This window comes from Saccopteryx bilineata, chromosome 3, assembly GCF_036850765.1.
Source record: "Saccopteryx bilineata isolate mSacBil1 chromosome 3, mSacBil1_pri_phased_curated, whole genome shotgun sequence".
Classification (NCBI taxonomy): domain Eukaryota; kingdom Metazoa; phylum Chordata; class Mammalia; order Chiroptera; family Emballonuridae; genus Saccopteryx; species Saccopteryx bilineata.
In genome coordinates, this window is record NC_089492.1 from 71351745 (window position 1) to 71376291 (window position 24547).

Consider the following 24547-nt stretch of genomic DNA (forward strand, 5'->3'; position numbering starts at 1 on the left):
TGGATAGGGCACTAATCCAGTTCATGAAAGCACCAACTGAGGGCTGTGTCTTAGTTTGCAAAATGATTTGGAAGGCTCAGGATGAAAGCAATGTAGGAAGAAAGAATGATGGAGTACAGTGACCTTCTGCCATGTGGCTTCTTTGAGCACCACCTCCCATTTCTATTGTTAATTTTTCAGATCTTTCTTTCAACACTACCAGCAGCATCACCAAAAATTCCACATAATGCAGACAGTAATTTACTCACAAAGGAAAAACACCTGCAACTTTTTAAATAACCAACTTTTTTTTTTATTAGAGCAGATACAGTTGTGAAAACTGTACATTATACATTTTGGTTTCAAGGATTATAAATAAAGGAACTCACAGGTAGGGAGTTCTTTTTCACAGCAAGAAACTTTAAATAAACAAAGTCAGATTTTATTAAGTACATTGGCAGACTTCATGTGCTGTCCAAAATGTAGAGTACAGTATAACAACCCATTAGAAAGAGCCTTTCATGTAAAATACAGCTGTGCACATTTTAGAAAAATACCAACAATTTGGGCTTTGTTTTTAAAAAAGCTTATAAATCATACATATATTTATAAATGAACCAACATGCTCACTGTATAAACATATCCTTTAGTTTTCTGTTACCCATTATTTCCAAGCATTACACATTTTAAATAAACCCTTAATAAGATTAAATATTTTATTACTTTAAAATAATCAGCTTTCCCAGCATGAAGAGCTAAGGGGTTAGGAAGGAGAAGAGAGAGGTCTGAGACTGACACAGGAACTTAGACGTCTCTGGGGTAAAAAACATATTTCCTAAATTTAAAAGTCAAAGCAAAATGTAAAAAATAAATAAATATACAAGTTTTAATTTTCACTTGCTCTCTTTCTACTTTCTTTTTTATTTCCACATTGGTCACACCCAGGATTCTGAACATATTGTACTTCTGCAAAAAAACCCCACTGGGTTACTTCCTTGCAGGTGACAAAGCATCCTGTCCACACCTGTGCTAATATGTGAATTGTCTCCTCTGCATTGAAAAGGTAGCAAATAAGGCCAAAAGAATTGGATTATACCATGGTGGATCATGAAAATATTTAGGAATAGCTCCCTCTCCACAATGTAATGTTTCATAGAGTTTTAACAGAAACCTTGCCTCTCCTGATTTCTTTTTCAAATAATTACTTTTAGGAAGACCATGTAGTTTCTCAAAGTAAGCATGCTTCTGAGTAATAAAGGATAAATTATAAAAGAGCAAAAAAAAATCAGATTATGCTAGAATAACAAGGACTGCAAAAGACAAATATTTAAACAAAAATGTCTAAGCCTTTAAGATGTGAAATAAAAAAAAGGACTTTGAAAGACATGAAAGGCATAAAATTGAGAAGCATTAATTTCACAAAGCTTTACGCTCTACCTGAATGTATTCAATAGAAATTTTCAGTTGTAAGATAAAAGGAAGAGAAGAGCAGTTATTAATAGCATCTTGCTTAACTTTCATGGGAATTAACATAGCCACTGACAAGATTTTATTTGGTGGTAAAGTACGTCAGCAATGAAACTGAATCCTTTAAACACCCATTACTGCAACCCATGCAACATTCTGACTTCTTAGACTTCTGTTGTCTTCAGCTTTTAAAATTTAGCACCTCCTAAGTGCATAAGCAATTCATCTCAGTAATGTTAAAAATATTTAAAATTCAATTATTTCTTAGGAAGGTAAAATGTTTTCCAATCGCTAAATTTTAAAAGATAAACAGTATTTCATCAAAGGTTCAGGAAGACTCAATGACATAAAAAAAAAAAAAGATGTATTGCTGTAAAAAATCAACACATTTTCCTCTAGAATTTTGTTGTTTCTTTTTCTTGAGATGCAACACATGTGTTTCATCCGGCCGGGACTGCACGTGGTAGGTGACCATACGTCATATTTCAATAAACAGCAAACACAGTCGTGCACAAGCAAACGCAACGTTCTCTCCCAGGTCGTTCTGGGAGATGTTAGAGCAGCAGGTCATGGCGTAAGACTGCTGAGTGATGCTGCTGCCTAGTTCTTCTAATGAGACAGGAGTGAATGCTGGAAAGGCGGCCGCAGCAACACAGTCCTCCGGCCACATTCCTCGGGGTCGTTTGTTTCCCCAGCTCCCTACTGAAAACGTCAGATGGTAAAATAGTAAGGCAGCTGTTGACTTCCATCAACAACAACAAAAAAATGCAGCTCCATACATTTCCAGTTTAGTCACACTCTGCTAGGACAGATGGAGTAGCCAATGCCAAGAACTTCGCCGGATGGGGCTGCTTCAGCAGATTTCAAAAAAGAATGATTATTAAGTTTTGCATTCCAACATGGCTGCTTGCTCCAGTTCCTAGAAGACCCCAAAGCCACAAATCACTCCCCGGGACACTGAATGGGTTCTCTGGCTGCATTTTCCAACTTTCACTTCTCTCGCGAGCCCAGCTAATTCTAAGCCTTCTTCCCGGTGTGTCTGAGTCTGCCTGAGGTGTGCCATTTAAAGGGCTGATGACACCATTGGGGAGAACTGTGGGCTAACACTACTAGTTGTCATGACTTCACTGAAGGGTCAAAACAGTTATATCATTGGGTAACTATGTTGAATCACATTCAGGCACAGCCAAAATTAAAGTGAAGGGGACAATATGTAGTTGTTAAAAAGAATGCGAATTTGACTACGGGATGAAATGTTACATTGTGTGATTTTTGTATAGAAATTTAGGCTAGTCTTACCTTTCCTAACTCCAATCAAGTTAGAAAGTGAACAAAAAGAATGGCCAACCCGATATTCAACAGCATAACAAGGACAATCATGACTGAATTAGGGCCCTGGAAATAAAACAGAACAAAACAAGCATAACTTTTCCATTTTAATATCAGTACATAAATTAGCTCACAATAGTAATTACTAAAAATATATAAAAAACCCAACACAGTTGCAGTAAATAAGGCATGAATAACAACAGTGGTTACAAAAAGTATAAACTAAAAATAGCAACGCCCTATTTAGATGGAGCCATCTCTAAACTTTCACTTATAAATGCATCTAGTTCCGATTAAACCTAAAATCTAACTTAAGAGATAATCTGCTATCATTTACCTCTAAACACTGGGCAACAGTTCACGTGATACACAGTTCACCTCACAAAGTTAGAGACAAATGTGGATTAGATATGCATTTTTTGTTAAGGCACAATCCAGACGGGCAAGAATTATTCTTTGTCAAGGTAGTTAGAACGTGGGAGTGAGATGTGCTGGACAGTGAGGCCTCCCAGTTTCGGGGAAACTCAAAATGAGGCTCTCTGACTCTTGCTTTCTCTGGTCATCTTTTTGGACACTACCCCTTCCTTAAAGTAATAACTGCAAGTAGGAAGTTGAACCTTTCAGAAATTACATTACAGATCTAATTTTTTTGTTGCTCTGCTCATAACCCTAACACTACAGAAGTTATACTTAAGAAATCACAGAATCCTATTTTGATAATTATCGCTGTGATAAATATCATATAGCTCAAGGTATCCAAACTTTGTTGACTTGCTATTTTTTTTTAAATAGCCTTATATTTCGGATCTGCCCAAGCTAGGTCATTTTTATTACAAAGACATGATTTTGGTATTTACTATTATAAGTAGTGTCTTACTCTTAAATAGCATGAAATACGTTCTAAAGCTGTGGCCTCATGCTTTGGTGGGGAGGTAGCTTTGTTCTTAGTTTAATGATGAGAAAGCAGTTGTACTATGTTTGAATATCCAGTGACACCACACTGAGACTGTTAGTCCTCAGACGTTGTGTTGTAATTTCGGGGGAAGGGTTAGTAAGATGGGAACTGCCACGGGTCTGGCACTCATCTTGCAGGGTCTGGGCTTGGGTCACACATCCTTCAAGGAGGTTTCCTTCCTGGTAGAAGTCAGAGTGTGTGTGCCATTTTCCTCTATTCTAATACTTCACCCTTTATTGTCTTTTTGTGTTCATTGTCCTGTTGTCCCCCCTAGACTGAGTTCCACAGCAGCCGGGGCCCCGCCTTGTTCACCACTGTGCACCCACACACAAGGGGTTGCCCAATTCCTTCAAGCAACCAATGGTTAACAAACACCTACTATCTCTGGCACAGGGACCATGGATGTGGTGAACAGACTATGTCACTGCATTGAAAGAAGAACAGGGTGATTAGTGAAATCAGGGTGAGGGAGAGAAGAAAGTAAAAATGGGTGCCTTTGACACAGGGATTGTTAAAAGGAAGGAAAACCCTAGCTAGTTCCTAAAACCTAAGTCAATGAAAGGAAAAAAGAATTACTGTAGGCCTTTGTATGCTAGGCAGTGGGCTAAGAGTCCTGTGTAGATGATTTTAAAAATTCTTCACAAGTGATTACTACTTCCACTGTACCGAGCTAAGAGGGTGCACTGCCCAAGGTTACTCAACCAATTTGAACAAAATTGAACTAAACTGCAGTTGGCCAGCTTCAGAGCTCATGTCCTTTATATACCAATGAAAGCCACAGGCTTTAGTTTAAAAATAATTAATTCCAAATCAACTTATTTACAATTGTATTTTTGTCTATACTTCGGAATCCACAGTAGCAGAAAAACAGCAGATTTTGATAATGACCCTTGTTTCTTTAAAATACTTGTGCTGTAAGTGATTAGGAGAGTACTAACCCAGGCAAATTCTCAATCATGGTGCACTCAAAACACATAATGTAGGAAACTCTTATAACTCAGGCAATAATTCAGACGATCTTTCGCCATTACAGCAGCACGGAGATTAAGGAAATGCTACGGATACTACAAAGTTGGATTAGATTTTGCTCAAGAATGTGTTAGAAATTTTGGGATCGTTTTAACTCTCTTGGGTCAGTGGATTTAACTCCCGATTCCCAATTCCGTGATATGGAAGGAGGAAATATTCCTACTGAACACATGTTTATCTTGTATATATCCTCATACACAGACCCATCTAGCCTAATTTATAAAGCTATCTTTAAAGATGACTCAGTGAAGAGGAGGGCAAACTGGCATTAAAAGGTTCAAGCAGCAACCAGGTGAAAAGTAAATTCCGGGACACCGTGTTTAAGAGGCAGCTATCAAGATGTGACCTCTGTGTTCTTCAGATGCCTCGCAGGGTACAGGGTGGCTGCTGTAAGGTGACGTTTCATAAATATGACTGGTGGCCAGCTGTAGCTTAAAATAGCAAAATGGAAAAAAAAATCAGTCTTGCTTTTCAAGACTGACAGGGACAGGTGTCATGAAGGAAGCTGCTGCAGGGCAAAGTGCAAGTCTCGATTGCAGGAAAAATTCAGGCAGTTAGAAAGTAATATGCAGGCAGTCAAAATATGGAAGGTTTGTTCTAACTCAAAGAATCCTTTTTTTTCCCCCTTTTAAGAGACTATCCACTCCTTTAAAATGGTGAGGACTTTTCTGCTAAGATTAGTATAATTTATTTATGCTAAATGAAAAAGTTCTCTGAAAACATGAAAGAACAAAGCTTACTTTAGTATTAATAGCAAAACTTAATTATGTGGACTTTTTATTGTGCGTGTATATGTGTGGTTCAAACACAATCTGACAGGAATGCTTTAGATTTCACAACAATTCAAAAGAAATCACAGGAAAATCTCAAAATAAACTTGGAAGTTGATCAAAGTAAAAGCTAGGAAAAAAATGCAGGCAGTTTTCAGAAGGGGGTCACTGTTCTTAATTAGAAAACCCCTCATCAGTCTATTTGATAAGGCTCTAAAGATGCCTCGTCTGGTTCCTACCCAAGTCACCAGGTTGCGAAATTCTCCAAAAATTGTCGTATCATGAGTCTACAGGCAACCGCTGCCCACAGGAGTCATAGATTTCTTTCAGGGGGTTGTAGAGTAACCCCTGCCCTGGCTTCCCTTCTACCTCTGGCCTCTTATATTCAAGTAATTTGCTTTGAGTGTCAGCCTGTGTCCAGATTTTCTAGATATCTAGGAGATCAGCAGCCAGGGTGATCCTGAGGATAGGTCAGAGTCTACTGGAATACATCAGGGTTTTGAATAAGGTCATTTTGTTCAACATAGTTTTGTTGCAAGACTGAAAGAAGAAAAAAATCAATTCCTGGCCAGGGCCACTGTCTACGTGAAGGTTTTCTGTTCTCCCCTTGTCCGCATGGGTTTTCTCTTACACGCCAAGCACGGGCACATGAGCTTCACCGGCGTGTCCCACTGTCCCTACCTGGGTGTGGGTGTGAGTGGTCCTACAACGGAAGGACATTCTGTCCAGTGTGAGTCCCCCCTTGTGCCCTGAACTGCTGGGACAGGCTTGGCCACCCACAACCCTGAACTGGAATAAGCAGTTTGTAAAAGAATTATAGTACCAGTTTTTATTCATCATTCTAAAAGATGTGTATAGCTCACATGTATTTCAGTATTTAATATTAGAAGATTGGTGATGGTTCTGTGATCAGAAATGTGCCACAGGAACTTTTCTCTCTATATCAATTAGCCTGTGGTGAATTATTTTTATTATATGTCATTTCCCTTAAAGTCACAGTTTCCAAGAACCTATCTGTGTACTGATGATGTTAAGTGAGGGCATACTGAATTAATCAACTATTTATATTTCAACTAATACAGTGTTGAAGCAAACTTATTAGTAGCCAATGGTTTTTGAGTACTTGCCAAGTGCTAGGTACCATGCTAAGAACTATGTAAGTATTAACTCGTTCAATCTTCACAGTTCTGACAGAGAATGAAAAAAGAAAGCCCCAGAGCAGTGAGGAAACGTGCCCCAGGTCACACACCAGGTAAGCGACATAGCTGGGATTTGAACCTAGGAAGTCTGGTGCCACAGTCACCTCAGCCACTAACCTATACTGTCTCAATAAGCTGGTTGAGATGCTAGATTCAGTTTGGTGAGCCAACCTACAAATGGCGATTCTGACTCAAGCTGAATTTGTTGCACGTCCACCACGAACCTTAGCTGATTCAGTTTGGTTTTCCCTCAAATGTTTTCGTTAGTGTAGATGTTTCCATGAACTCTTAAGTTGTTGTTTTTAAACCTCTCAGTTATACAGTGTCTTCTGATCTCAAAACTGTATGTAGTACTCCTTGGTTTTAAAGGTTGTTCACTGATTCAAGGGTAATTCTGTTACTTCCTAACTCTCTGTGAAGAAAACAGTTACTAGGGTGGGAAAGGCAGCTTTTGATTATTATATGGAAAAGAAGGTTAACTGTAAGACACTCGGGCAAATGCCTCTCATTGGGCAGGTCTGGAAGTCAACTAAACCCCATTACTGGGAATCCAATGCTATAAATTATAGAGCCTTGTCTTGTTTGAATTCTCCCCCTATAAATTAGGCAAACGAATTCTAACATAGCTGTGAGGCTTTATTACTCTGTGGATAAAAATGCTGAAAGACAAATGAGAAGTGAATTAATTCATTTAACAACATCAAAGGCGATAATATCCTGTCTTATGGGTGTAATAACAGGATACTGAAATATCAGTGTTAAAACTGACAAAAAATGAATGCTTTCTGAATATTCAGAGTCTCAGAGTTATTCTGTTTTGAAAACCATCTATCCCCATGGGGGCTGACTCTCAGAAAGTTAATTCAGTTAATGTGATTAATATGAATTTAAATAATTACAAAGATGAGCATTTGAAAAAAAGGGAACCAGAGTTTATAGATATTAGCAAAATCAACAAACTTAAGAAATTTCAGACAGAAGTTAATTAAAAAGATGAATTTCAATTGTTTAACCCTGTGAGTAAATTAAATAGGCAAAAGAAACTGATGATTGTATCCTTGTTGGCTAAAATATTAACCTATACCTTTATGCAGATATGTCTTTGAAATTACTAGTAAATATTAGGTTGGCTGTGGCTTCTTCCTTACGCTTAGATAAACATGCAACACCTCTTCCAAAGGTATATGACCAGGTTGGTCAACTGTTTACCAAAATTTACTCAGCTTCATATTTTATAAATTCTACAGAATTTGATAAAATGCAAATTTCATATATCATTAACAAATCGCATTTGAGTGAGGATAGATTTATCAATAACTGAAAGCTTTCTGGTTGAGTGACAAAAACCTTAAATGGTCAAGACTGATAATAAACCAGCATCTACCAGAAATCTGAAATTTTAGCAGCACTAAAGCTCTGAGGGGTTAGAAGACTAAGACAATTTTCTTAAACAGCTGAAAGATTTTCAGTTCTCAGATGGGGAAGAAAATGTTCTAGCTGCAAAGGCTGGATTTAATTAAGTAAAATCCAAACTAAATATTTATGAGACTACTTCACAGTAGTGAGAAAAGATGTTCTTTTGTCTAAAGGTACTGTTTTGGGGAGTCAAAGCGAGGCTAAGAACTTAGCCAGAGCTCAGCAAGTGGCCCGATTCCATTGTAGCCATCAGAGAGTTAGCTATTGTTATGAACGACAAATTTGTGTCCCTCTAGAATTCCTATGTCGAAACCCTAATCTCCAATGCACTGGTATTGCAGATTGCATATGGGGTCTTTGGGAGGCAATTAGGCTATGAGGGTAGAGCCCTCACAATGGGTTAGTGTCCTTACAAAGAAGAGGCAGAACCCGACTGGTGGTGGTGCAGTGGATAGTGTCAACCTGGGATGCTGAGGTCCCAGGTTGAAACCCCAAGGTTACAGATTTAAGTGAGGGCTCATCTGGCTTGAGCACAGGCTTGTCAGCTTGAGTGTGGGGTTATCACCTTGACCCCAGGATCATCAGCATGACCCCAAGGTCACTGACTTAGCCCAAAGGTCGCTGGCTTGAGCAAGGAGTTAATAGCTCAGCTTGAACACCCCCACCAACCCAGTCAAGGCATGTATGAGAAGCAATCAATAAACAAGTGAAGTGACACAACTACAAGTTGAGGCTTCCCATCTCTCAATTCCTGTCTCTCTGTCTAAAAAAGAAGAGGCAGAGAGCTTTCTCTCTCTCTCTCTCAGCTGTGTGAGGACACAGTGAGGAGATGGCTTATGGTCTATGAACCAGGAAGTGGGTTCCTACCAACCCTCAAATCTCCTGGTGCCTTGACCCAGGACTCCCCAGTTTCCAGAAGGGTGAGAGATGAATGTGTTGTTTCAACCCCCCCAATCTATGGTATTTGGGTTATAACAGTCTGCACTAAGCCAGAGGAAGTGCTGAGAAAGCTTGCTAAAATCTGATGCCATATGGGCTGGACATGTTTTAACCTACCTGCATGATGTCTAAGGTGGGTGGCAGGCTGGCTGAGTGCACCCAGAGGAATTTCTGTCCGGAGAGCTCCTTCCTGTCTGCAGCTACAAACGTGCTCAGATCTACTCTAAACAGCCCTGTGTGCATCAGGACTTTTGCGAGCCTAGTGGTCATCGAGGTGCAAGTCACCCCATGCTGCTACCTAAAAAGAACCAGAGTGGGGAAAGGAGGAGAAAACACATCTTAGACAACTTACTGAATTGGCTTCTTTTTCTGAAGGGCATGAATCGTTGCTTCCTGGATTCTTTGGTATAGCAAGTTCAGACCTCTTAGCTTTTGGCTCAGCTTTGCTTTCTTTGGCAACTGGTTTTGTCCCCGATTTAGAGGAACTCCATTTGTTGGGTGACAGCTTGTGCCCCTGTGCTGAGGAAGAGTGGCCGGATCCTTCATGTTCCTGCATGTCTTCCGGAGGGTGCTTGGGGGCGTTCAGTTTCACATAGTAGCCGTGGTACTGAGAATGAAGTTCCCCGTTACTGGGGTTGGGGACATAGTGGCGGCCAGAGTACTTAGACTGGGGCACCATGGCTCCCATTTCCTTCGAAGGGGCCTTTGACATCAAGGGCTTGTTGACAGTAGCTGTCACCTGCTCATCAGCCATACTCCTTTTGTCTCGGTTGAGTATGGCCCCTGAACTGGGGTTCGGCTTTCTTGTGGGCTGTGGGGAAGGTGGGGGAGAGTGGCTTTGTTTGGGGCTTGCCTCAGGTGAGCCTGGGGGTGTCGTGCCTTTGCGATAAAAATGAGGAGATTCCTTTGGTGTCGGTGGTTTTTCTGGTACTTTTTCTTCTGGGTTTTCTTTTGCGTCTACACCTTCCTGAAATCTCTGTTTGATATAATCTGGGCCTGGGGAGGGGAAAAGTGACAAGAGAAAGGAACGTGATAAAATAAAAATAAGGCATAAAGACTTGTTCCTCATGGTATGCAGAAAGCAAGTTCTTGAATGACGTCGGTTAGTTCAATGTAATTTCTTGGTAACATTAATGAGATGCCACAGAAGCTTAACTCTTGCTTATATAGATTAGCCTGTGATAAGATTGGTTTTGTTATACTTAGTTTTACTTAAAGTCACAGAACCTCTCAACCATGTTAAATGAGGACTTAGCAAAAATACACAGTAAATTAGCCTTTCTTTTTCTTTTAAATATATCTACGAGGCTTTGACTAAACACAAGCACATTTCATACCCCAGGAGGAAAAATCTTTTACTGATGAAAAACCGTTTTTATGTTAATATAGATGGTATTTATACTACTTTGATGGCTGTGGATGTGAAACCGTTCTGACTTCCCTAGGAACTGTACTGTCCATGCCCACTTGCAGAACACCAAGGCAGCATTCCTGTTGATAGAACCTGTTGACCACACCGTGATTATCTGCATATTCAAATTAGGTGGTACAACTCAAACACAAATCAGACACTCCTACCAATGAAAATGACTCGTGTGTTTAATATTTAATAAATGATCAACACGAGATGAAGCGAACCCACAGATATAACGTATTATTAATAATCCTCCTTCAAAGGATCATTTCAAGTTCCTCGTTAGGAGCCACGTCTGTGGTTAGGTAGCTTTACAGAATAACTTGCACGAGGTCCTTCCCAGCATGGGTCTGCACTGCAGGCGGTACAGTCAAGATGGGGCCATTGTCTTTGGCTCTCAGGTCTCAGGGATTGTTTTCTTTTTCTAAACGCTTCAGGACTGTTTATAACAATCCCATGTTGTTTTTATCAGTGGGAAGCCTTTTTAAAAAAGGATTCTGGTGCATTGGTATTTTATATGGGTGATCTTGGGGGAGAGTGAGGGGTAAAGAAATAGTGCTGTGCAAGACGGTACCAGTTGTGAGAGTGTAAGGGTGGCAGTGGGCCAGTGCTCCAAGGTGGTACCCTCCTGCTAGGGGCTTCACTTCTCAACTCCTCCCCTAGAACCAGATCAGGTACATCCTCTGGCCACCACTCCATCCATCAGCCACTTTTCATGTCACAGCGTGAGGTCTAGGTCACACAGTGCAGTTGGCCCTCTGCTCTGTACACGGCCAAGAGCTGACAATGTCATCTCTCCCGTTTACAAGGGAGAAACTGCTCCACAACTTGCTTACAACAATGAACCAGCTCTTGTCAACTCCACAACTTCCTACTGGTCACTTTCCTTCTGGCCTCCCATCCCCAAGGTCCCAAAAAATAATTATCCTCACTTGTTAAACAAACATAATGCCCACTTGTACTCTGAATTGCTCTTCCCATGGTGGTATGGGTAATAATATATTGTTATAAGATGCTATTTATTATACAAGGTATTTTCCCAAATACCAAGCCTCACCAAAATCTTAGGAAGCAGGCATTATCCTGACTTGACCGATGTGGAAACAGCTCTAGCAGCTGAAAAACTGAATGTCACAGGTCTCCTGCGTGTCCTTAAGATAAAATAGAATACAAAGAATAATGTCCCCTCTTAAGCCCATAAGTGAGGATTCTAAGGACCCACAATTACTAAAGGTTGTACTCAGGGCTAAAAACATTATACCACTTTCCATCCTCCAGAAAACAGACCACCCCTGAGGGTTCAAGTTTCCCAAACAGGTTACGATGGCACATCGACAAATGCGGTATAAGCACCTTCTTTTTAAAAGCTGGCGATTTTCTTTTCCATCCCCCACTCACAGTGGCAGTATGAATTGTTGGCACAGAAAAAGGCCTCTCATGTGAGTGAGGGAAAAGGAGAACCTGCAGTTACTCAAAATGGGGTGTCTTTTGCAAATTGTTCTTGGTGCTGAGACAGGACATGGCACCCAATCCAGCTGCAGGCAACTCTGTCCCCGAGAACCCGTTCTGGTCACCTACACTGGTCTTCCACAGAGAGGCCCTCCTAGTCCTACTGCAGACTTGTTCTCACAGAACCACACCTCTGTCAAAGCAGCTGCAGGCAAAGTGACAGCTGACAGCAAGGAGGAGACTGATGCTACAAGAGACTGATTATTTGGGGGCGGGGACTTCAGTACTTCAGTAATTGTGGGTACAAAGAAAATTTGCTTATTTTTTTTTAAAGTCAGCACTTAAAAGGAGTATGCTTTAGTTACCTGGAAAAAGAGCACAGGGCATCCTTGAACACAAAGCACATTTTCAAGCATGCTTTGTAAACTGAACTCTCTGTACTTCTTAACTTATAGTCTCATGAACAGGCCACACTGGAAATAATCCGGCCCAGGGAGGAATCTATATGAATGGATTTATGAAATTATATTTTGGACTCCATTGAATGCATTCATTAGGTTTATTAACTCTCAAGTACCAGTTTAATCACTCTCTTAGAAATCTGATGTGTTGCTTCTTTGGACAGTTTTCCTGTCCTAAATGTATTAGAAAAGGCATTTCTTATGTGATGACTTCTGCCCCTGTCCTAAGATGTAGTTTTTGGACATATGCATTCAGATTTATCTACAGGGCTTCTGATAAAGCTCAAAATCTGTTGAGCTCAAAGAATCTACTAGCAGGTTGGAAGTATACTCTAGTACTGACTATCAGATTAAAAAAAAAAAAGCCTAGCTTTATTATGCCTTAAAAAATAGCTGGATAAAGAGAATCAATGTACTCCACAGTAGTGATTCCATAGTGGCTCCTATCAGAGGCACCTGGGGTATGATTCCCAGGGACTCTGATTTAACGAGGATGAAGTGAAGCCGAGAAGTCTTGAGGTTTAACAGATGTTCCAGGAGAATCTAACATACCGTTACAGACAATTGAAAGCATGCAAAAAAAACCCTATGGAGACTAGCAGTGGCCCTAACTCCAGCCTCATATGGGGCCTGGGAAGCTGACTGAGAATATACAGTTAAAATTTGCAGAATAAGATTAAATGCTTTTGAAACAAGGCATTTAACCTAAGGCAAAGGACAGAAGTTGTTCCTGGACTGTTTTCTTGGCTGGCATACACACCTGCTACTTGTTTGATGTAGGAATATGTGTCAGCATCACCAGGCCAGCAGCATGAAACTGATGAAATACAGCAGTTCATGAGAAAGACCAGCCAGAGCATTGCCAGAGAGGAGAAGAATGGCAATGGCAAGCGTCATTGCATAAGGCAGCTGCATCTGCTTTTACAGACAGTATCTATGAATCTTAAGGGGTTTATCCCCCGAGGATTCCTAGTGGAATGTATCTATAGGTCACGTGCTCACTGACATGCCACACAATATGAGACAAGAACATGCAGCAAGTGTCATCCACCAACACTGAAAGGTTACTTGTACAGGAGGCAGGAAGGCTCAGAACAGCTATGGCAGATGGTAACAGCAGGGCACCCAACGCCTTCTCACAGGTGAGCCTCGGTGGGCTGGCCACGGGCAGAAGCTGCACTAAGATTTCCCAGAAATAAATGTCTACAAGGCAGTGCTGACAGCAAAAGCTCTGTAGCAACATCTGAAGTCATGAAATAGAAATCAGGGTGTCTCCTATGGAGACTCCCTTCAGTAAATCAAACCCCACTGAAATGTCCTAAAATGAGATTGCTGGCGGAAGAATCACTTTTACATGCAACATGGAAAGAAAACCTCCTTCCAGCAGCACTTGCGTCCCGTCTCCAACAATACTGCAATGTCTGAACACAGCCAGAGCAGTCCTGGCTGCAAGACATGCACCCCTCTCTCGTGCACATGGCTGGCACCCAATGCACAGCTGCGAAACTGCATGAGTAAGTGGTAAGAATAACCAGCAAAATCATGAATTATTCATTACATATCAAATGAAAGATGATTCCAGTTCCCATTTTATATGAAAAAATTGGTTTGGATTTTGGCAAGTGAGTTGAGAAGGCATCTATTCCAGAATACTTCCCTTGTCTTAACCATAAAAATTACACATAAATGACAGGCATAGAAAATTATGTAATAAAATGTGCTTTATCTCCAAAGACTTTTTAAAATTTATTTATTGGGGTGACATTCGTTAATAAAATTATATAGGGTTCAGGTGGACAGTTCTATAACACATCTGTATATTGTATTGTGTGTTCACCCTCCAAGTCTCCTTCTGTCACCACTTATCACCCTTTAACCTCTTCTACCTTCCCCTACCCCCTTTCCCTCTGGTAATTACTGTACTGTTGTTTGTGTCTATGAGGGGTTCTTTTTTTTTGGCTTAATCCCTTCAAATTTTTCACCCAACCCCCAATTCCTCTCCCTTCTGACAGCTGTCAGTCTGTTCTCTCCATCTACCAGTCTGTTTCTATTTTGTGTGTTAGTTTATTTATTGATTTTTTTTTTTTTTACAGAGGCAAAGATAGACAGGGACAGACAGGAACGGAGAGAGATGAGAAGCATCAATCATCAGTTTCTCGTTGTGCATTGCGTTGTGCATTCTTAGTTGTTCATTGATTGCTTTCTCACATGTGCCTTGACTGTGGGCCTTCAGCAGACCGAGTAACCCCCTGCTGGAGCCAGCGACCTTGGGTCCAAGCTGGTGAGCTCTCTGCTCAAGCCAGATGAGCCTGCGCTCAAGCTGGCGACCTCGGGGTCCTGAACCTGGGTCCTTCCGCATCCCAGTCCGACGCTCTATCCACTGCGCCACCACCTGGTCAGGCTGTGTGTTAGTTTATATAGTTCATTAGATTCCACATATAAATTAAATCATATGGTATTGTCTATCTCTGACTGGCTCATTTCATTTAGCATAATACTCTCCAGGTCCATCCATGCTGTTGCAAAAGGTAAGATTTCTTTTTCTTCTTTTTTTATAGCCAAGTAGTATTCTACTGTGTAAATTCACCACACCGTTTTTATCCACTCATCTACTGATGGACACTTGGTCTGCTTCCAAACGTTGGCTACTGTAAACAATGCTGCAGTGAACATAGGGGTGCCTATATTTTGTCGAATTAAGTGTTTCAGTTTCTTTGAATATATTGCCAGAAGTGGAACCCGTGGGTCATAAGGCAGTTCCATTTTTAATTTTGGGGGGGAACTCCATGCTTCTTTGTGCAGTGGCTGCACCAATCTGCATTCCCACCAACAGAGCATGACGGTTCCCTTTTCTCTTCGCCAACACTTGTTTATTGGTTTATTGATAACAGCTATACTGATAGGTGTGAGGTGATAGCTCAGGGTGGTTTCAATTTGCATTTCTCTGATGGTTAGTGACGTTGAGCATCCTTTCATATACTTCTTGGCCATCTGTATGTCCTCTTTGGAGATATGTTTATTCAGATCCTTTGCCCATTTTTTAATAGGATTTTTTTGGTGTTGAACTTTGTAAGTTCTTTATAAATTTTGGATATTAACTCCTTCTTGGATGTATCATTGGCAAATATGTTCTCCCATTCAGGAGGTTGTCTTTTCATTTTGTTGATGGTTTCCTCTACTGTGCAAAACTTTTTCATTTGATGTAGTCCCATGTTTATCTTTTGATGTAGTCCCATGTTTATCTTTTGTTTTTCAGATAAATCAGAAAAAAATATTGCTATGAGAAATGTCTTAGATTTTACTGCCTATGTTTTCTTCTAGGATTTTTATGGTTTCAAGTCTAACATTTAAGTCTTTAATCCATTTTGAGTTTTTGAGTTTCTTCTTGTGTATGGTGTAAGAAGGTGGTCTAGCTTCATTTTCTTTTGTATGTTATCTGTCCAATTTCCCAACATCATTTATTGAACAGATTATCTTTACCCCCTTGTATGTTTTTGCCTCCTTTATCAAATATTAATTGACCATAAAGATGTGGGTTTATTTCTGGGCTCTCTATTCTGTTCCATTGATCTCTCTCTCTATATGTCTGCTTTTATGCCAGTACAATGCTATTTTGATTACCATGATTTTGTAGCATAGTTTGATACCAAGTAGTGTGATTCTTCCAACTTCGTTCTTGTTTCTCAAGATTGCTGTTGCTATTTGGGGTCTTTTGTGATTCCATATAAGTTTTTGGAATATTTGTTCTAGTTCCATGAAGTACGCCATTGGTATCTTGATAGGAATTGCACTGAATCTATAAATCAGTGTTTTTCAACTGCTGGCCCACAGACTGGTGCTATTCTGCCAAGAATTTGGTGCCGGTTTGTGAAATAATTGAATTAATCACCCTGATGTTGGAAGATTATAGACTGTATAATTATTGGGTCAGAGAAGATACTTGATATGATTTCAATATTACATTTATTGAGACTTGTTTTGTGTCCTAACATGTGGTCTTCCCAGATAATGTTCCATGTGCACTTGAAAAGAATGCATCTTCTGCTGCTTTGGGGTGAAATGCTTTGAAGATATCAGTTAAATCCAGCTGATCTAGTGTGTCCTTTAAGGCAGTGGTCCCCAACCTTTTTTGGGCCACGGACTGGTTTAATGTCAGAAAATATTTTCAAGGACCAGCCTTTAGAGTGGGATGGATAAATGTATCACGTGACCGAGACAAGCGTCAAGAGTGAGTCTTAGACGGATGTAACAGAGGGAATCTGGTCATTTTTAAAAAATAAAACAATGTTCATACTTAAATATAAATAAAGCGGAAATAATATAAGTTATTTATTCTTTCTCTGCGACCGGTACCAAATGGCCCATGGACCGGTACTGGTCCGCGGCCCGGGGGTTGGGGACCACTGATTTAAGACTGCCATTTCCTTGTTGATTTGCTGTCTGAAAGACCTATCCATTAATGTCAATAGGTGTGAAAAAATCCCCTATTACTGTATTACCGTTAATCTCTCCCTTTATGTCCAAAATTTGCTTTATATATTTAGGCGCTCCTATGTTGGGTTCATAAATATTTACAAGGTTATATTCTCCTGTTGGATTACTTCCTTTATCATTATGTAGTGAAATTCTTTGTCTCATACTATAGCCTTGTTTTAAAGTCCATTTTTATCGATATAAGTATTGTTATCTACCTTCTTTTAAAATTTCCATTTGCGTGAAATATCTTCTTCCATCCCTTTACTTTTAGTCTATGTGTAAATTTTGTTCTTAGGTGGGTCTCTTGTTGACATTATATACTCTTGAGAGTATTTAAGCCAGTCACATTTAAAGTGATTATTGATAGTTAAAAGAATAAAATAGCAAGAAATACATACTTATGTTCCTATTTTTTTTTCTTCTACTTCTTGTATTACTGGTTTGGTGATAAACTCCTTTAGCTTTTTCTTGTCTAGGAATCTCTTTGTTTCTCTTTCAATTTTAAATGATAGCCTTGCTGGTTAAAGCAGTCTTGGTTGTAAGTTCTTTTCATCACTTTGAATATTTCATGCCAATTCTTTTTGACCTGAAATGTTTGTTGAGAAATCAGACAACAGTCTTTTAAGAGTCTCTCTTTCTCTTTAAACTTTGCTTTTTTAATATTGGTGTGACTTTGTGTAGGCCTCTTTGGGTCCATCTTGTTTAGGATTTTCGGTCCTTCTGGACTTATGTGTCTTTTTCCTTCACCAGATTAAGCAAGTTTTCAGTCATCATTTCTTCAAATAGGTTCTCAATTCCTTGTGCTCTCTCTCCTTCTGGTACCCTCATAATGTGCATGTTGTTACATGTCATGTCCCAAAGGTACCTTAAAGTATCTTCATTTTTAAAAAATTCTTTTTCTTTTTGCTGCTCTAATTCAATGTTTTCTACTGCCTTGTCTTTGAAATTGCTGATTTAATCCTATGCTTTATTCACCCTGTTTATTCCTACTAGTGTATTCATTTCAGATATTGTATTCTTCATTTCTGACTGGTTCTTCTTTTTATAGTTTCTGTGTCCTTTTTCATGCCTCTGTAGTTCTAAGTTCCTTAAGCATCCCTAGAACCATTTTATAAAACTCTATTTCTGATCAATTGCTTGCCTCCATTTCATTTAGCTTTTTTTCTAGAGGTTTCTCCTGTTCTTTAATTTGGGGCATGTTTCTTTGTCTCCCCATTTTTATTGCTTCTTTGTGTTTGTTTCTATGTATCAGGTAGATCTGTTGTGACTCCCAGTCTTGGTCAGGTGGCCTTATGTAGAAGCTGTCCTATGGGACCCAGTGGCACAGTCTCCTTGGTTACCTAAGCCAGGTGCTCCAGGAATGTCTCTTGTGTGAGTTATGTGGGCCCTCCTGTTATAATTGAGGCTTGATTGCTATTGGCCCACTGGTGCATGGAGTTGACCGTCAGGCTGACTGACTGTAAGGACTGACTCCAACCATAGTGTATGAGCTGCTGTATTGGTGCTGACCACACAGCAGAATTTGCCTCAGCTGGGTCCTGTGATTGCCTGGATACCGCTTTGTATATGCTGCTTGGGAAGCTGGCCACTGAGTGTTTTGGTTCTGGGGTTTTGGGGAGCGACTCTGGGCAGGCCAATGTCAGGTGCTGCCTGTGATGGGCCCTGCACAACCTGCTTGGAGATACAAAGACCCACAGTTTGTAGCTGCCTCTGCTGGGCCTGGGTGTGTGTAGGACAGTAAAGAGTGGCTTTACCAACATCTGGTCAGGGGCAGGTCAGCAAAAGTTTCAAGGCACCCCAAGATCTGCCTCTCCCTGCCAGGTAGGCTCAGTCCCTGAAAGAGCCTCTGGTGGGACTTGAGTTGCACGAGGTAGGTTCTCAGGGAGTCACTAGGTAGGGGAAAGTGGTGTTCACCAGATTGATGCAGGTTCCAACTCGGTGCCAATGCTGGGTCTGAGGCTCCTCAGCAAATGTCTCAGGTGTACCAAGATTAGCTGCCACCCACTCACTTCTATGGCGGGACAGGGTCTCAGGGAGTGGTCAAGGTGAGGCCAGCAGAGTTTATCAAACCTAAACAGACTGGTTGGGTCTCTGAGAGAAAAATGGCCCCTGTCCTAGAGTCACATAACTCAGTCTGTTTTAGATCTCAGCAGAGTAAGAAAGTTGGGAGGATGAGGCTCGTGTCTCTCCTGTGAGGAGGAGGTGCTGGTCAGGCTAAAGGAAAGGTGGAGGAAGTAGCCTTTTCCCAGAGCCACACAACTCAGTTTGTTCCAGATTCTGCCTTAGACATCAGCAGGGTGGAGCTGCCAGGCACCCAGAGAGTGGGGCTAGCAGATCTCCAGTAAGGGGCAGGTGCCAGTCAGGTTCACGCTAGAGTCACACAACTAAGTCACTGACACCCTCTGAGTCTGTCTGGACCTCTATACCCTGGCCTAGGCAGGTGACTCCTCAGCATGGTACAAGCTCTATTGGGTGGGAAAACAGGGAGTCCAGAGGGTGGGGGTATTGCTTTCCCCCAGGCTGATGCCATACGGGAGGGGTGTCTCTACCCAAGAAAGATGACGTCTGCAGTGTAAGAGTAACTCAGTACAGGGATCCTGGCAGCTATCCCTTCAGCTCTCCCCAGAGCCACAAACCCCATCACTCTTTACACAACTCTAGTCTGCTCTGCCCTTGCTCTGCTGGAGATCAAGGGGAGTGGCTACAAATGAAATTGTGTGTGTTGGCCCTTTAGGAGGGCACCTGTATCTAGCAGACTACCATCTCTCCTGGGTGAACAGAATCCAGGCTGATCTTCACAGCCAGATGTTATGGGGGCACCTGTTTGTGGCTCTAGTGCTCTGGGCTGGGGAGGCCAGCTTGGGTTTGAGACCTCATGCTTCTGAGAGGAACCTTTGCAGCTGAGATAGACCAGAATTGCAGCTGCTGCATGGGTGAGCAGGGCCAGTTCTTTTCATGTCTGCACACTTTCTACCAGTCTCAATGCGGCTTCTTCTGTAAATCCCTGGTTTTAAGACTTTTCTTCAGTTGGTTATTTAGGTTGCTTGCCCTATATATTTAGCTGTAATTCCAGTTTGGTCCTGGGAGGAGGTGCATGTAACATCCACCTACTCTGCCACTATCTTAAATCCCTCCTCTCTAAAGACTTCTAATTCCTAACAGAAATAGGAACTTAGGCCCATACTAACCCTATGCCAAAGACTTCAGTTTTTGTTTAAAATAATATATTTACTGTGTCTGTGCAAATACATACTACTATGGATTGAATGTGTGCTCCCCAAATTCACAGCTTGATGCTATAACCCATATTGTGATGGTATTGGGAGGTAAGGAGAATTAGATTATATCATGAACGTGGAATCCGTAAGATGGAATTGGTGTTCTTACACAAAAAGGAAGACACAGCAGAGTTTTGTCACTCCCTTGCATGCACCCAGCAGAGGCAAAGTGAGAACCCAGGGCTTTCTACCAGAACCTGATAATGCCAGCATCTTGACAAGGTGGGGGAAGTCTCCTTACCACCCTCCTTCCTATTACCTCCCTCTCTTTTCCTCTTCTCCTTGAGAAGAATTCTCTCTAGTACCCACCTTCCTTTCCTACCAACCTCTCATCCAAGGGAAGAAGTATCCCCATCACCACCTACTTATTTTTCCCTATCTACCTCTTGTCCTTGAGAACAAGGCTCACCACCACTCACCTCTCTCCTTTCCCTAGCTACTCTTGTCCTTGGCGAGGAGTGGGAAGAGGCCACCCCCTCCTTTCCCTACCTATCTGTACTGGGCTCACTGTAATACATTTGCCACATTACAAAGCACTGCTTGTTAGTATTTCTAACCCATGCCCTCTCACTCCCCCAGTGAATAAACATAAAAATGTAACATGCTACTTAACATTACTTAAAAATGAAGCAAGAATCCTGACTAAAAGGAAATTTAACAGTGGGACAAATAATCATATATATATATATATATATATATATATATATATATATATATGGTCTCTTGATCATACTCTTACCATGACCCACACTTCCTCTTCCTAAGTGACCACCCAACGTCTCATCTTACCTTTCCTGGCTTAGCAACCTGATTACACTAGCACTTGAGGCCGAGAGACCCCTGGGGGAAGACTCACATTGCCACCAAAGCTTGAGACTAATGCAGGACACCAGAGGGCCTACTCATTATTTTACAACCAATGTGACATAGGCCAGGGGACCTGCACTGATGCATGCTTTCCTTGTGGTCGACCTCCACCAGACACTCAACCAAAATGAGAAGGTTGCTGGTGAACATGGAATCAGGGCACGGAGCATGAGATGAATCAAATTTCCGAAGGTGTGAGGCTTAGCCTGGTGCGGCCAATTTCTCAGTGGGGTCATCTTGCCAATAGAGCCACACACTGTTGGTGACAGTTCTCTGCATCCTTCCAAATAGAAACGTCCTTCCAACGCAACCTCTATCTTACGTTTTGGCCAGGGTTCCTCTCTCCTCTGGATAGGGTTTGAATGGGTGTTGCCAAAATGTTCCTCTGTGACTCCTTTTTCTATCCTCTTTGGGATCTTCTGTCTTTAGATGTTTTAATACACTCAAGCAGATAAAGAAGACCTTGCAACACTGAAACCCAGGCTATCACTTATGAGCACTTTATATATCTCTGTGCTCATTTTAAAATTAAACTCTCAGAGGGCAACCTTTTTCTAAATTCTTGGAGGATGACTCGCTATGTCCCTCCTACTCATGGTAGTTTAGGTTTCTGTGTATGTATGGAGTCCCTTACAGTTATTGACATCTATTGGTATGCTCTCTCCATTTAGAATTTAACCCTTTATTCCAAGCCATCCCACTGGGTGAGATTGTCTTCCCCTTAGTTTTTAACCGAACGGCACAATCGCACAACCTTGAACTGGAAGCGTAAAATTTAATGAAGACGTAAAATTTAATACCTGAAAATACTGCCAGCTCCTGAAGTAGGTAACTTACCATGAAAGTGATTAACAAGTCAGCTCTGACAGACATCCTTCTCTCAGGGTTAACAACTCCGCCCAACACACACACAAGCCCAACCATGAAAACATTTGTATCTGAGATACATGAATTAAACCAGCAGCCCAAGTACTTGAACACCCTTTTAGACATGTCTGATTTGCTCACCCTGTAACACGGAAGGGAAAGCATGAGTTATGCTTGGCGAAGAGGGTCAATGACACTCGGCACAGAAGAGACTTTCTCGAGGTGGCCGAAGGAAGTGCTGGCTGGAGGTCAGAGGGGATGCAGCACCCCCACTTCCCCAAGCTCTGGTCTCAAACAGAGCTGTTGTTGTCATCCCCTGCTACCGGAATGTATTCATTACTGACCCACAACACTTCCAGGAGGCTGTTTTCACTCAGAAAGGGTGGAATTACATTTTCCCACAATATTTTTTCTCCCTCAAATACTTTTACACCATAAAAGGCTTTTAGAACCATTTAGTCTGGGAAACTGAGATAACCTTCAGTATCATTTACCTCTAGGTAACACAATAGAAATCTATAGGGACTGCATTCCCCAACACACTGACAACAGAATCCAAAAATTACCATCTGCAGACAACAATAGGAAGTTTGTTTGCTCTCAAAGCAGCTCGATCAGTGCTGACTGGAGAAGTGGTGTGGTCTCCTGACAATGTCAGCACCACAGGGAGGAATGTGACAGTCCCTCCTGGGTATGTGAGAGCTGACCCTGGGTCCCAGCTCTCCTACCTTAATAGGTCGCTCGCCAATGTACCCAGATACCACGGAAGGAAGTTCACGCCACGCCAGTGGACAGTTTCTTCCCACCAGAGGTCACCGTGAAAATTAGAAAGTTTCCCTTTCCTGACAAAATACACATATGTATTAAGTGATTTCCATCTCAGCCAGAGGTTTAACATAACGATGCATGCAAAGGAAGACACCATTATCACCGACTGCCCACCGTGAACTCTCACAGGAGTCACTCACTCTGTGACAACTCCAGCACTCAATGGGACTGGGCCTCGCCCCACCCTCTCCCTTGTGAAAACTGAGTCTTCCTAACCTGGCCTTTTATGCCTCCATTCTTTGCAGGAAAATGAGTCACCATACCATCTCCTTCTCTTTCCTCTGTCCTTCGTTACAGCCCACCTTCTGGCTTTCACATGGCTCTTCTATTCACTCTGACTTAGCTCGTTTACTGAGTCACAGCGATGCTCAGTCCCCTCCACTAGAACCAAATGTGATTTGTACACATATGTTGTATGGGGCACTAGTTATCCAGCTTGAGTTAATAGACACCAATGTGGAAAAAGTCTCTACCACAAAAATACAGTGAAAATTTCGATATTTAGAAATTTAGAACATTTGTGGTCTCCTCACCCAGAAATTATTGAACCCTCAATCTATCACCAGAAAGATGTTTACAAAACAAGGGAGAAACATACATATCAATGGCTATTGCCATTTTATTAACACCAGTATACTACACAAAAGGGTGGAGGTGGTCTAGTTGGGAACCGCTAGGAAGTAACTTCAATATTTAAACCTACTGCAAAATTTGCTTATTGCTATTTTATAACACTTCAGATGCAGGTAATTAGGACTGATTTTTATTTTCTGAGGTTGTCACTTTCACTCTTTCCATTATGACACACAGGGTCAAGTCAAGCTCTGCAGTGTAACCTGTCTTTAAGTGGTATGCTTCTATCCCTCCTCCCACCACATTCCTGAAAGTTGTCTGTAGTTCAGGTATATTTATAAAAAATACACTTTGTATTGGCTCTTCGGTCACTGCCTCTGATTTGGGGGTACTTGTTACAGATCCTGCCGGGGTCACTAATAATCACACGCCGTTTTAGAATCAGATACTTCTTCTGAATTCCCATCTCCTTTACTGCTGTCAGCTCAAAGGTTGTTGCCGGGAGTAGGGAGGTGCCCTGGGGAATAAACCAAATCTCCAGTGCTAACCTCAGACTTTGGCTATTTCTAACTCTGCTCCCACTTGCTTTCTAGTATTTCTGGGATTTGTGAAGCACAGACGGGGCCACCCAGTCTTACCTGGTTGGTAGAAGTCCGGCGACAGCTCTCTGGCCACCGCTCTCGCAATGTCGCACTCCTGGCGGGCAGCCAGCGCGGCCTGGTCGGCGGCATCGGCTTTGGCTCTGGCGTGTGCGGTCCTGCAGGGGACACAGAGGGCCAGTAATCAGGGTGGCACCTTGTTAATGACACGCGGACAAGCAAAACTGGCGGCAGCTGAAAAGAAATGCTAATTGTGATCTTGCTCTGCACCTGCACCAGCAAGTCTTATGGTCCTCTGGCTGCAACGTTTCAGTGAAGACATCGCACACAGAACTACCAATAAAACGCCTCAATCCTTCAGACATGAAGGACGAGCACGTGATGCAACACCCACCGGACAGTCTCCTGCTGACTCTGGCCACCCTTCCTCTCCCAGCCCATGGAGAGTAGAATTAAGAGCCTTATCCGTCCACATGGTGTTTGTGGGTTTAATTCCTATGGTGGAATTTGATTCAGAATGGTCTGTCCAGTGCTATGCTGGTAAAGTAGCTCTTCTTTAAGCGCTTTTCTTGGGTAAACAAACAAAAAACAGACAGGCAGAGAGGAGGAAATGGATCCCTTTAAGTCTTCTGCCTCTCGTGGGCCCATCCCC

General features: G+C 41.7%; 1 protein-coding gene across 3 annotated transcripts in view; it reads right to left on the reverse strand.

Moving 5' to 3' along the window:
* Positions 1-280: 280 nt before the first annotated feature.
* Positions 281-24547, reverse strand: part of JPH1 (junctophilin 1) — an 86866-nt gene continuing 62599 nt past the window's right edge. The window contains exons 3-6 of one of the 3 annotated variants that reach the window (XM_066266342.1): positions 23935-24053; positions 9436-10079; positions 2746-2841; positions 281-2148 (exon numbers count right to left, since the gene is read on the reverse strand). In XM_066266342.1, coding sequence (XP_066122439.1) covers positions 2761-2841; positions 9436-10079; positions 23935-24053 — 844 coding nt within the window. In that variant the 3' untranslated portion in view covers positions 281-2148; positions 2746-2760. Of the gene's footprint in view, positions 2298-2745; positions 2842-9435; positions 10080-23934; positions 24054-24547 lie in introns of all 3 variants that reach the window. The other 2 variants (XM_066266340.1, XM_066266341.1) reach the window with 2 other exon arrangements.